The sequence below is a fragment of the Pygoscelis adeliae genome, unplaced genomic scaffold, assembly GCF_000699105.1.
Source record: "Pygoscelis adeliae isolate BGI_AS28 unplaced genomic scaffold, ASM69910v1 Scaffold13, whole genome shotgun sequence".
Taxonomy (NCBI): Eukaryota; Metazoa; Chordata; class Aves; order Sphenisciformes; family Spheniscidae; genus Pygoscelis; species Pygoscelis adeliae.
Window position 1 is genome coordinate 3,592,458 of NW_008824499.1, and position 14,194 is coordinate 3,606,651.

Here is a 14,194-nt window from a genome sequence, read left to right on the forward strand (position 1 = left end):
TCCCCTCCGGCTTGTCCCCGTCCCAGTGGGCTCCCTGCTGTCCAGCTATGGCTGGTACATCCTCTTGGCCGCCGTCGCCGTCTATCTCCTCGTCCAGAAGATATCCCAGAGCCTGGCGGCCAGGCCGAGCAGCCCGCCGGGAGCAGCTGACGCAGCTGTGGGTGAGTAAATCTTCCCTTGCTCTTTAGAGCTGTGCAGGGTGGTGCTTGTGTCTCTTCTAGGTTCCTGCTGGCGCTCCGCAGCCGTGATGGGATGTCTGACAGCTGCTCGGATCCACACGCTCGGGGTCTTTATTTAATAACCACCAAAACGAGATTCAGTTCTGAGGGATTTTAACGGTGAGCGATACTCAGGATGACTGTTTAGGCCCACGAAAGCGTACAGATCGTGTTTCTGAAGAGATTGCTGGCGAAAAGTTGGACCAAGAGAAGTGTTTTTAAAAGGTTGTCGAGGAAGGATTGTGTCCCAAAGTAATGTGCTTGGGAGTGAAGGAGCGGGGCATTGCAGAACAAGGGAATAGCTGGTCTTTGATAGTGCAGGAGCTGAGGAGCTGAGAGAATGGTGGTTAAAATTAGTTGTGGTCAGTTATCAAATAACTTTTAGACTTATGAAACAAAACCAAAACATCCAAATCTAAATACGGGGGGGAAATTTATTAATATTCATTTTTTTATTAATATTCATCATCTCTCTCTCCTTTCAAGTATTCCTTCACAGTTCCTACTCTGTCAGGATTGTATACTTTTGGGGTGTAACCGCCTGTTACACCCTGTGTAACAGCGTCTGTGTTATCTTCTAAAGTGTGGCATAGATATGTGTAAATCTTACACAGTCATGATCCTGCCTCATTTGGAGACTCGCTGCCGTAAACCACAGACTATACTTACGTATCTGCCAAAACAATAAGTGCTTGGCACTGATTCCTTTGGCATGTTGGCATGGCAGTACATGGGGCCCCAGAAAATAGTACTCATGTGCCCTTATCCTGCTGGTGTTCTTTGTAATGCTAATTAAATCTTGTTTTAATTGCCAAAACTGCCTATAAAGTGAAATTACTGAAAGTACTGAAATTTCTTTTACATATTCATCATTGGATGGTAGCAAACATATAAGAAGACAAACAAATGTAGAGATACTTCAGCTACTGGGGAAAAAAGAGAGCAATATTTGCCTTTGTTTGGATATAATTTTTATTTTGACTTCTCCTAAAGGCCGAGCATGAAGAGAGGTGGTTACTCAATGTAGATTTTCTGAGACTGCCAGTTTTCTCTTGAGATATGTGTGATATTTGTAAGTAATTTCCCTGCTCATGGAGCACGTTAAATCTGTCACTGCTTCACTGCCATAATGAAACAAGCAGGACCAATTGCCAGGAGTGGGAGTGAATGTGGGCCGGTTGCCTCATGCTTCTGCGTGAAAGAAGTTCTCTGGGTAAAAATGGAATCCCTGTGAAGCATGGGTGATATTTCTGAAATTACTTGTATCAAACAAATCCTTCAGAAATAGAAGCAAGTATCCTAGAAGTGTTAATTTTATTTTTTTATGGGGTCGTTATATCGGTGTCCTTATTCATTAAAATCCCATTAAAGTAATTGCTCTAAAAATATTAAAATGTTATGAAATTTAAATCAGTGTATAAATTACTGTAAAAGATTAGCTGGTAACTGAACTTGAGCTGTGATTTTCTGCAAAACAGCTGCAGGGAGAGATGTGAGCCTTTCCTTATTACAGTTCTTTGAGGAGACCATTTAGAATTTATTTTGAATAGCTTTGCAATCTCTTTCCCAATTTCCTAGAACCTGACATGGTGGTAAGAAGGCAGGAAGCTTTGGCAGCGGCTCGCCTCAGGATGCAAGAGGAATTGAATGCACAAGCAGAAAGATACAAAGAAAAACAGAGACAGGTAACTCTTTAACTCATAAATTTGTTGACAAGTACTTTGCTGCTGTTATGGAAAGATTTATTCCATGATAGATACCAGAACAGGAGACTCGCTCTCTCTGCTGGAATGTGGGTGGTGGGTTTTTCCCCCCGCCTTTACCTGGACCACTTTTGATACGGTTTGACCCACAGAGCAGTAATGGGCAGTGAGTATGATGGACCTCCATCAGAGATGCAAGCACATACTTATATGCTGTGCCGACCTGATGTCTTGATGCTCTTCATTGATTAGAATGATTGATATGGGTAGTATTCTGCTCCTTCCTGAAGTAATTAATCTCTCTGGTACTTGCTTCTCCGCAAGTAATTGTGTGTGGGGGACACTGTGGGCCTGATCTTTTTTCTTTTTGCAGGTAAATCTGTACCTACAGAAACTTAGTTATATGCGCAGTGAACGGCTGGAGGGGGGATTTACTGGCGTTTAGACTAACTGTACTACTGCATACATGTATTTTCTGTTCTTAATGGCAAATATAAGTTCTTAGAAACGTAGCTTAGCATTGCTGTAATTTAATGGTTTGAACTACAGCTTGAGATAGTGAGGAACAGCATATTGCTCTGTGGGGCGGCGTAGAAAAGTGGATGTGATCAGCATAGCAGTAATATTGCTCATTAATCCCAGCTCTTCTTCTGTTTTTACTTTTGCAGTCAGCTACATTCAGACCTCAGTTTATAGCTGATGCTTCAAGAAATATTGGCAGTTAAAAACGAATGAAAAGTCATATTGTGGAAGAAAATAGCCACTATGTAGAAAATCTAGGTCTAGCGTGCTTGGACTCGGGGAGCTTTGCTTTCTTTGATTGGGTGGAGTAGCTACCTTGTTTCCTTTCTATTTGTTGAGAAGGTGGCGGTCTGTCTCAAGCATTAATTTATTTGGTTTTGTGGATAAATTGCTTTAGAAGAGAGCTGGGAGAATTGTTGGTAATGTATATTGGGATGTAAATATGTAGCTGGCTGTCTTGTTCGTTTGAAAAACACACTTTCTTCTGTAGAACCCTACATTGTGCATAAAATTACTATCATATGCAATATTCTTTACTCAGTACTTTTTATAAACTCAGGATTTAAGCTTGCCACTTGGTTCTGTTTTACTTTCAAAATGTTTTAAAGCATCAAGTGGTCAAAAGAAGCTGCAGACACAGTCTGTATATGTTGAGGGAGGAGTGGTTGTTCTGTGGTTGGGAAGACATGGGTGCTTAGAAAAGTAAATGCTTCCATAAGGTCAGAGATACTGCATGAGATAAAGATAGATCCCTTGGTTTTTGATGAGTCTGTTGTAGCTGTTTCTGTAGCACTGGCGATTCTATTAGTTCTGAAATCTTAGTCTTGCATATCCTGGATTTGTTCCTTAGCTTGAAGAAGAGAAGCGAAGGCAGAAGATAGCAATGTGGGAAAGTATGCAAGAAGGAAAAAGCTATAAAGGAAACCTGAAACTGAATCAGGTAACAACTGTGGTGTTAATCAGGTTACAGTTATGTTTATGTGATTAGATTAGCTGAAATTCACGTTGGTTAAATTCTGAGTAACTTCTGCTTTTGTGAACAGCAGGAAGTAGAATCTGGTGCCTCCACCTCATCAGCAGTCCCGAAGTCTAAACCAAACAAAAAGCCCTTGCGAGGAGGTGGTAAGTATGAAATGCTTAAGATATTCTGAGCTTGAAACAGAGCATTTATCCAGCTGCGTGCGTAGTCGTTGTACATATTTTTTCTCTTCTTCAAGGAGGAAGCAAAATGTGCCTTACAAACGAGCTCTTTATCTCTAATCAGCGTGGTCTGCTTTGCACTTTGTGCAACACCTAGCAGGACGTTTCTATGGTGCTTTTCCCCTGAGAAGTAGTGTTTCAGTGTTCTTCTAAATGCTTTTGCCATAATTTACTGAGATTTTTGTCAGTCAAAATTATAGATTCTTAAGATACTTCTGGATCCCTCCCCCATTATTGTAAAAGTCCAATATTTTAATATCTGGTCTGTCTTTCAATCACCTGTAGTACTAACTAAGTGCAGGAAGAGGATATTTTACTTTGTATTATGTAGATTCAGGAAGATGAAAGACTTCATTAAGCAAAATGTGATCTTATTCATCACAATAATGACCTGTTGAATGTATAAATCCTGCATATGTATAAACTCTTACTGACTCTCGCAAACTGCCGGAGGGTCTTATCATTAAAATCACTGTCACCTGCTGAAATCATCTTGATGGATGAACTGCTTTCTATGGCCTTACATAGCCCACGTTAGGATCGCTGCCATGTATCACCCATGCAGCTAGTCTCCTTTCTCTCCTCTTGGCCAAACAGCCTGTGCAGTACCTGCAAGTGCTAATTTGGGTATGATATTTTAATTACAGTTTTCCATAGTGGAGGGGCACCATCTAGACAGCCTCAATTGTATCAGACTAAAAGGGAAACCCACTTAGGGTGCAGCACTAAGTCACTTGACTAAATGTATAAAACCTGAAGATTCTTGATTAAACACACTAAGCCTCAATAATAGTTCAGTGCTGAAAGTTCTGCTTTTTACTAACAGCTTTTGGCAACATCTGAAGGAACTGACCGATTGATTCATCTTATGTCGTTTAATATGAGTGCAGTCTAATGTCTGATACTGTCAAATATCTTTTACAGCTCTTGCACAGAATATTCGCCACTATGGGGGATGAGAAACGCATGGGTAATAGCTGTGCTAAGAACCAGGATCAGGGCAGCTGGGCTGAGGCACCCTTCCAGCTGCTACCTGTCCTAGTTTTATCCTAAGCAAAATCTTTGCTTAAGTAACAGACGTTAGAATTAGAGATCTCTGATCTTCTCATGAGGTGGATCAGCACAAAGTGAAAGAACCATCTGCACTGTTCAGCTGCTGAATTAAGCTAGAAAGCAGAACTTGGCTAGTATGAGGAAAAAAAAACTTCAAAGATGGAGGTGATGCTTGAAGTTTCATTGGAACAGGTTGCTTTGAAACCTGCTCGGTTAGCAAGGCTGCTAGGTTTTCAGTTTTCTCTTTTTTTGCCTTGTACAGAACAAATTGAGGACGTTTGCCAAGTTGTATCTTTCCAAGTACATACTCGTAAAATGAAGTTGCCTATAGTTATGGCATTATTTGAAATTCTTTTAAAAAAAGTCTTACAGTAGTAATGAGTGGATCCACCTTTTGACCTTCAGAGTATTCCTTGCAGGACTGGACTAAAAGATTATTTTAAGTCCCTAACTGTTAGGGCTCTTGGAGAACAGATACACTCTTACAGAGTTTACTGTAAGAGTTACTGTTACTGCTCCTGCTCTGTTTACTCCGCAGAGCAGCATTAAAGCTTTAATGAAGACTTAGAGAAATTAAATGGTAATTAATTTCAATTTAATTTAATCCAAATTGATCAAATTAAAACACGAGTGTTTTGCAATGGCTTTTACTGTTAGCGCTGCAAAAATAAACCATCTCAAGTCTGGATATTTTCTCTGCTTTCACTTTCCTTAAAATGCTGCCTATGTAGTAAGTATAAACAAGGTGCAAATAACTGTGAGATTTACTTTTGGTGTTCTTCGTGTGCTGGTGAAGGCCTGCTGAGGACCAATATTGATACGGTGGATTTCTCCTCTGTACTTCTAGGCTATAACCCCCTGTCTGGAGAAGGAGGCGGAACTTGTTCCTGGAGACCAGGCCGGAGAGGCCCGTCAGCAGGTGGATGAGGCTAACCTCCCTAGTGTCTCATGTCACTAGCAGGCTTGATCTTACCCACTGTCTAACTGCCTACAGATTGCATGTCACAGTGACTCCTTGGGGACTGGGCTTAGTGCAGGTGTTAACTTGAAAACAGGTTTACACCATTTCCAAATAGTAACGCAGAAGCTGATACTACACAAGAAAAATACCTGATCCTCTTAGGATGAAGAAAGAAACAATTTCAGTGTAATCAGTTAATTTTCACCCTTCTGTAGAGAGGAAGTGTAGTCTCCAGCCAAGGTGAATCACCTGGGATTGTGAGATCTGGGTTCTGTGGCTGGCTATTCAAAAGACTGGCCTCAGGCAAATTTAATTATCTAGGCTCAGTTTACCGCTGTAAAATGAGGATATTTACCATCCTCAGGCATGCGTTACCAGATTTACTGTGTTTGGCTGGAAGGTACTTTAGAAGGGAGGAATATTGTCATCGGCAGATACCTTGAATTATAGAAGGAGGGACTTTCAGAAAAAACAGATGAACTGACAAACGCCAGGAATTTGCACCACAGGCCAGTTATTGTAAAGAGTCTCTGTGACAAGCTACCTTGAATGATGTTTTCCTTATAAATGGTAAACAAACCAGTGAGGATTACTGATGCTAGACAGCAGATGGGGGGGTTCTTGCTATTCTTTTTTTTTTTAATTTCAACTGCTTTGTAAAAACAAAATACTGTTAATATTAAATACAATTGCAAACAAATCATAAATCTAGTATTTACAATCTTGTGGTTTTCTACAGCATCTTTTTATATAGAAGGCATATGTTCTAGTGCAATAAATGTGTATAAAGCAAGATGAGAGATCAAATGAAATGATTTTCATTTGACTACCTCCATAAACAAAAGGGATTTTCAGCTGTTCTTTTGGCTTTTAACAGGTTCGTTTTATTTGGGTGTTCTGTGTTCCACATCATGACTTCAGAAGAATCACCTTCAGGTTAAGACCAAATCAAGTTTTCCCAAGTTTAAAAAGTGAAACTCCCTGTTCTCTTCCCCGCCCCCAGTAAGTGATTCTGAACGTGCATAGACTGCACTGCTGGTCGTTAAGCACTCCAGCTGTGTTTGAACCTAAATCAAGAAAACATGTAAGAAAGGCCTTTGCTCTAACAGAGCAGAGTGGGTTTCTTTCCAAATTACTGTCGACAAATATGGTTTGAGGAGGAGGGCGTACATAGGCATGGTCAACTCAAACACTGCAAGATATTCAAAGGGAAAAGAGAAGCCGCAAACTGCACTGAGATCGCTGTGTTTTGGGCAGCAGGACTGTGTATAGCTTTAGCAATGCAGCATCGGGGTTACACCTCAGGGACGTTAAGAACTTACTTTGTACTACCTTCTGTTCTGAACGTGTCTCAGGGTGGGAACCTAGCAAACGTGTGAAACTTGCAAGTGAGGGACTGTAAGGATTAAGTATCTGAAGCATATGTGGTCTTCATCCTTCTGGTGTATACCCAGCGCTGTAGATAGAAAATAAAGTTAGAGCTAGTCATCGTAAATGAGCTTTCCAAACATCCCATCCCCTTGATAGGCTTTCTAGCACAAAATGCAAAAGACGAGTAAAGTCCAGGCTGTCCTTGATAAAGAGTGAAACAGTTCCTGTCAGTGTACGACACGTGCCCTGTGTCCGATTACTGTTTCTGAGCTTGCATGTAGGCATTAAAGTACATATCAGTGTTTCATTAGCATAGCTTAGGGCTGCTTGAACACTTGTTTCTAAATACTTACACTTGGAATATTTGTGTTCCTCAACACCTATGAGTGCCAACTTTGAATACACTGTTTATATGTATATAGATGCTGCTCTATATGTCAGGTGATCTGTGATTTTTCTCTTGACTATAAATGTAACAGGAGCATGTTACTAGTAAGTTTTAAAGTTGCCAGCTAATGAAATGGAAAGGCGAAGAACCTTTTACTTTAGACCCATGAAGCGCGTGTTCAAGTGCGTGTAGAAGATGAAGTAAGAAGGCTATTAAGGTTTCTATGGAAACTAGTTGTCATTTCCTGGCTTCTGTGCATTTTGGTATGTAAACTTAATTTTCCATTGTTGTAACATAGACCGGTGTATGTAACTTCAGGTTTTAATCTTTAATAAGGCAAAAAAAAAAAAAAAATAGAGGTGGGGAAGGGTATTTTCAAGATCTGAAGATTCTTCATCAGTAAAGAGGACTAAGTTGTTATCTTACTCGTGCCTCTGGGGAACGTTTTCCCCTTGTGTTGGGGAAATAGGCAACAGACTGAGGTGTCGTCTTCAGAAAAACAACTGGGGGAGGTTGTTTTCTTAAAGAAGCAGAATTCCTTGTGTTGATAAAATGGTAAGAATGGGTTGGTTTAATTCAGTAATAACATTTTAAGAAATAAATAAGCAGGTCTGAACTGAGCATAGGCTAATCTTTCTCTGTGTCTCAAGATTTGCTTCTGGCTGAGACTGGGGATATGGATTTTTGCCCAATTCTAAGATTTATTAAGACATATCCAGTGAGAATGAAATGATTTACATATTTCTGGAAACTTCAACCTTCCCTCTCCCTTAATTTTTTTTATTTTAAATCTCAAGTCCCTAAGTTTTTCTTGATCAGACACTTCTAAGCTATTGAACCAAGGTGGGAGGAAGAACCTCAGTTTGTAAAACTTCTCTTTTGGCTCGCAACCTGCACAAGCAGAGGGAAGGGTTTTTCCTCTGACATCAAATAGAAAGCTCTCCCTTGACCACAAACAAGTATGGAAAGGTGGTTGCATGTTGCTTTATAGTGAAAAGTGAAGCATGCAGAAGGCATTAGGTGAAAGGGAACTATTTAATCAATCCATTGTTCCTACTTTGGTATGAATTCCCAAGAACTTGAATTATGAAAGTTCATATTAAAAAGCCTTCAGATTTTTTTTTCTCCCCACTTACAACAGTTATGCAAGAAGCCTCTTACTCTACTGATGCCGATGTTCTGGAAATACCTTTATCTGGAAGAAGCTAGCTAACAAACTTAAGAGTTCATACAATGCTATTAAACTGCCGTATAATGTTACTTAGCCACTGAAGAGTAATCTGTTTTGGGTATTGAAAAATCCTAAGTCAAGCAAGTGTTCAGAGGCACAAAAAAATCCTGAAAATGTTAGTTGCTCGAGAAATGCAGCTAAGTATTTTTCATTGTTCCTCCAGCATATAAATCATCTGAAAGGCGAAGTTTTTTGTTTTCTTTAAATTGCAGATGAGGTCTAGTTTATGCATAGTTCTCTTAAGTATTTTCATCAGGAGATACTAAGTACCGGAATTAAAACTGAACAAAAAAACATGTTGTCACTCTCATAAAATTTATTTGGCTTTATTTATGCCTTTCAAAAACATTGTGAAATGAGGGACAGCTTTTAAGAGTGATATTGCATTGCATACTTGGTTGTTTAAAAAAAATATGTTTCTTATACTGGAAATTTTTAGTAATGAACAACAGAAGGTGGACTTGGGGGAGTGAGGGCAAACAGGGAATCTGTCAGCAGAGCTGTTCCCAGGTGTTCCGGAATTACCCGTGTGCTATTCAAAGATCAGTGTGAATGAAAATGATAATTGCACCCATATCTGCAAGGAACTGCTCTCCTAGCGGAGTCTGAATGCAGGTGTGAAATCTTAGTACTAACACATACAAACTACTGTGTTTTACACAGTTCTGTACTATTTTGACTCAAAACTCAAGGAATTGGGCTGTTCTGCTGTTGCTCTGTGCCCAGTCTGGTTTAATCCTTAGACTGTGCTGATAGTCAGCTGATAGTCAGGTGTTTGGGTTAGGTTGTTTTTTCTTGGCTTTTGTGTCTTTTTTTCCCCTCCCCAGGAAGATGGCTAAAGAGAGCATTTGCGTTCAGAGAGCTCTCTGAACGAGGATGGCATCCAGCGTGACAGTCTCCCGCATGTTTTACCAGCAGCGCTACGGTTAATGGCTGCACTTAAACCATCCTAATGCTGTCCTTTATGCCTCCTGCGCTCAATGACGCAGTTCCTATCTCTGGCGGTTGTGTTTTTTCAAGCCTGGCTGCACACCAGCACACATCTCTACATCAGATCAGATCCATCCTTTGGACGATTTTTGCTCTTGTACAGGCTAAAAGGTGACACCTTTTCAGGGATCAGGTTAGCCAAGAGCGGGGCACAGCGTGTTTCTGTCCACGCTCTCGCTGAACACTGAAACTATATAATTTCCAACTGTAGAAAAAGCCAGTCTAGACTTGGACGGGCTGAAGACTTTTTTTTTTTTTCTTTCCCCCTTTTGGAATGAAAGCTTAGCTTTTGGACCAGCTCTGCAACCACAAAGGAAAAGCATACGGCCGCTGGCTGGGTGGTGTCCTGGCCCAGTTGCACCGTTGTAGCTGATTTTGTGTGAGCTTCCAAGCCAGCTGTTCCAAGCCTGACACACACCCTGCCCATATTCCCAGCTCCAGAGCCAGCGACTTCAAAAACTTCCATCAGTTTTTATGAAGCAACCAATGGCTGCGATGGAGTAGGTCTCCTCAGCTCAGTTTTGGTGGTGAATATCCACATTTTTATTGCAGATTCCTGTTGCGAGGGGCTGGTAGGTATGCAGCCGCTGCTCTGATGTCTATTTTTTTTCTGTGATCATTTGCGTTTTGAAGTGCGTACCTGCTAAAAAGCACTTTCAGCACGGAGCAAGATCTGCACTGATAAATTAATAATTTCATTCCTCCCTCTGTGTCTACCATAGTTTACTGATCAAGATTCTTTCTGTGTGCTGTTAATCAAGCTGAGCTTCAGAGCTGGTACCGTGGGTAACATTAATGTAGGAATGGCAAGGAAAAGAACTCAGAAAAGTCTATTTAAAGAGAATGGAAGGAAAATGGATATACTGAAATACCTGGCCTTTCAATCTAGTTCTGCTGCTCTGTTGCGTGCATTAAAATGGGGAGCTACTGTTAGGCTGGCCTACAAGATGCACTTTCAAAAAAAACCAAACCCCAAGCCTGGGTCCTAAAGCTTTACTTTGTCACGTACTAGAGGGGTAACATTCCCTGTAAATTCAGCTTACTGCTTGTTAAGTACTGTAATCGCCGCTTTGTTAGCTGTTCTGCTTCTTGGGTATATTGCATCTGGATGCTTGCATTTTAAATACACGTTCTAGACTTTTTCAACAGTTTGTTGACTCCAGTCTGGCGGTAGTGAGTTAAAAATACGTCACCTTCCCTTCCGATCCTCAAACGCCTCGATGCGCCGTGGCAGCGCTGCTACCGCCAGCCAGCCCCCCCCCAGCCGATGAGAACGGGAGGCTTGAGCAGGCAACTGAGGAGCTGTGTGCTGAGCAGGAGGGTTTTCCTTCCCCTCGCACGCCTCCAAAGCCCTAAATCGGGTTCCCTGCGCGGGAAAGGCAGAGGCGACCCAGGACAGCCCCTCGGCCCCGGCGGGCCGGGCGCGGTGCGGCCGCTGCACTGCGGGGCTGGGCCGTAGGATGGCAATGTTGGTCTGGCCTTCCAGCAAGCAGCAACCGGCGACATTTCTTTTTTGTCCCTTGATCTGGCATCTTCTGAGCGATTCAGCTGAGAGGAAAGGTTGGGACTGGTCCGGGGCAGGACCAGAAGAGGATGGGGAGGGAAAAAAAAGTGGGTGCTGGAGCTGGGAAAGGAGTTTCTGCATCATTTGGGAAAATGCAATGGTGCTGGAAATACCGTGACAGAGACAAATGCTGCTGGTTGCCCAGCTAGATTTTTTCCACCACGAGTCTGTTACCTTGAATGTATGAAGTATGCTCATTTTCCAGTGCCTGGGTAGTTTGTAAAGTATCAGTTTAAGTACTGGAACATTAATAATTAAGGTTTCTGGAGCACTTGAGAAGTAGTCCACTTCTTTAACTATTATTTTAAAATATGGTAAAGAATATGTATTGTAGAAGGTACATCCTGTAGGTATTAGAACGGGCTCATCACTGTGGAAAAATTGGAGATCAAAACCAATGGGAAAAAGAAGTGTTTATCATGCAGGATAGTCCCTCTTTCCTCTATAGGGTAGTCTCCCTGTGGAAGAAACTTTTTTCTTTTGGTATTAAGCTGCTTTATTCCAAAAGGACAACATCTATTCTGTACGCACACAAAACAGCTCACCGCTTCAAGGGCTTGGCTTTTTCATCATTTAAAAATAGGATTACTGTTTTGTTAATCTGATTATGAATCTAAACTGTGTGGGCCTGTCAAGTGGGCTCTCGCCGGCTGGTCCGGGTGCTAATCTCACTCGAGTGAGTGGGATGGGAGCACAGAGACGGAGCATGCACGACGTGCATCCTCTTCGGATTTTGGAGAGCCCTCAGAATATTTCCTCAAGCAATTCCACATAGAATAGAAAACACGCTGCATAAAAATGTGTTTATGCAGTGTTATATGAGAAAAATGCCGTGCCATGCCTTTTAATATACGGTAGCCATAATATATAGTGTTAACTATTTATTGAGACTAAGAGCTGTATTAATAGGGGAAGGCACTTAAATGTGATTATGCAGTATGACCTCTCTCTGCCAATCAGATTAAAAACATACTTTAGGCAGGTAATGGCAGGGTTATAATTCAGCTGGAAGAACTAAGCCACGCTCTTCAAGTTTTCCCTTAATTTGCCTTTTTTTTTTTTTCTTTTTTTCCTACAGTGGAAACAGCAGCTGTTCTATGCAAGAACAGGGGAGGGGGTAGGAGCAGCAAAAGGGGCGCTTGCTCACCTAACACTTCTGAGTGCGAGTTTGGCGCGATAAATGAAATAAAGCGAGGCACTTTGATGTGCTTAGGGAGGTTGTGTGAGCATCGCAGCATTCCCAGGTGCTAGCCCCTCTTTACGGCTGGATGTCTCGGCCTTATAGCCCGTGGTGTGATCTCACGCAGTGGCAGTGTGAACTCTGAATGTGCCTCCTCTCTGGGCTAAAACCTGGCACCAAGAAAGTGCCCCTTCCTTCTGCCCCTTCCCCAAGTGCGCTCTGCTCACGCCCTGCCCGCGGCGAGGTCCAGGACCGTAATTACATTGGGAGCTACAGGGAGGTGGGAACGCGCTACACGAGAGCTTGGGGCAGCGGAGATCTAGTGCAGGAGTGTGCTGCTCCACTTCATTGTTTCCATGTGTGCTGAAGTTGCATGAAGTTTTCAGTTCTGATGACTAACTTCTTTTCTTTATGGGAAGAAGCCAACTGACAGCTCCTCAGCCCCAACCCTTCTCTTTTTTATTGCCTTTTAACCATGCTAGCTCTGCCTTTTCCTGTAATTCATAGGCCACAGTGGCTTTCCCTTGAATCAGGAGATTTTTCTTGCTGATTTGGAGCATGCTGAGAGTAATCCCATTCCTGAACTTGCCACATCTCCCTCTTTTGGAAAGGAGTGGCCTTTTTATTTTAGCTTGAACGTCTGTCCGTGTCCTGTATTTCAGGACCTGGTGATCAGGCTTGAGGGGAGAAAGAGAGTTTGACGAGGTCCCTTTTGAAGCAGCTTTTGAAAGCGGAGTAAAAGATCCAGGTGTGCGGAGTGGCACAGGCTGAGGATAACTCCAGGCTTTGTAGAAAGGGATCAGGGCACCAGTAGTTAGACATAATAGTAAAGCATTGCAACTGCTGGGAAGTAGAAAGGAATTACAGTAGTGGTTTGGGGGGGATTTCCCCATATAGAAGGGATGGAAAGGACAGTATAGCAGAAAAGGTTTTCTTGGTATAAATAGCAGTTTGGGATTATTTTAATAGGGTGAGCTGAGGTGGATCGTGGGTCCCATTCCCTGTTCCCCGGAGGAAGGTACCAAAAAGGCAACTTTGTGCTGGCTTTGTCAGAGCAAATGTGGGGCTTCCAGCCAGCCCCAGCAGCCAGGCACAGCCCTGGGTCTGCCCAGTGCCTGTTTGCGGTGGGAATGCCTCCACGCCTTGTGCATGGTCAACCTTTGAGGAGCCCTTTTGGGGATCTTCATCAACCTCTTCTCTGCCTGGTAGCACACATGAAGCTGTTGGGAAACCGCTACCATTCACCCCACCTGAGCTAGTGCTGCATTTGTAACCCGTCCCTGGTGTTTTGCAGCTCTTGAAGGCATGCAGCCTCGGCCTCAGCAACTCTTCTCGCCTGCCAGCTGGCTTTTGCCAAGCGATGGTGCTCCTGTCCTTCCCCGGCTTTACCTGCCTCCCGTCTGTTCCAGCTTGCGCACACCCACAGGCCCAGGCAGGGCAGCTCTGGGGCTCGGGCAGCAGGGACCAGACCGTGCAGAGGGGGGAATGGTGCATTTCTGGCTGCGCAGGCTTGGCGTGAACCGTGCTGGGTCTCTGCGGGGATGAGTGATGGACCTCCGCCACCAGGCATGGGCACCTGGTGCCTCTCCCGGGTCAGGCTACCAGTCTCCCAGTGCCTTCCCATCCTGGTCCGAAAGGCTGGGCTGGAGTCCCAGGCCCGGCTCCTGAGCCAGGGTCCTCTCCTGGGGTCTCGGTGCAGGGCTGGGGTCCCTGTCCTGGGGTTATGCCCGGGGTCTCGGTCCCCATCCCTGGATCCGAGCACCCATGCTCCCTTGGTCTCCTGTCCCAGCCTCTTGGTCCGGGCAGCTGGGCC

General features: G+C 43.2%; 2 protein-coding genes across 2 annotated transcripts in view; both read left to right on the forward strand.

Moving 5' to 3' along the window:
* Window positions 1-22: 22 nt before the first annotated feature.
* VIMP (VCP-interacting membrane protein) lies at window positions 23-6,376 on the forward strand (the record flags this gene model as incomplete). Its single annotated transcript, XM_009321539.1, has 5 exons — window positions 23-161; window positions 1,797-1,903; window positions 3,294-3,383; window positions 3,487-3,565; window positions 5,544-6,376. Coding segments are annotated over 5 exons (495 nt in total), but the record flags the coding sequence as incomplete, so codon positions are not given.
* A 1,205-nt stretch (window positions 6,377-7,581) lies between these two features.
* Window positions 7,582-14,194, forward strand: part of CHSY1 (chondroitin sulfate synthase 1) — an 86,729-nt gene continuing 80,116 nt past the window's right edge. The window contains exon 1 of the mRNA XM_009321540.1: window positions 7,582-7,598. Coding sequence (XP_009319815.1) covers window positions 7,582-7,598 — 17 coding nt within the window. The remainder of the gene's footprint in view (window positions 7,599-14,194) is intronic.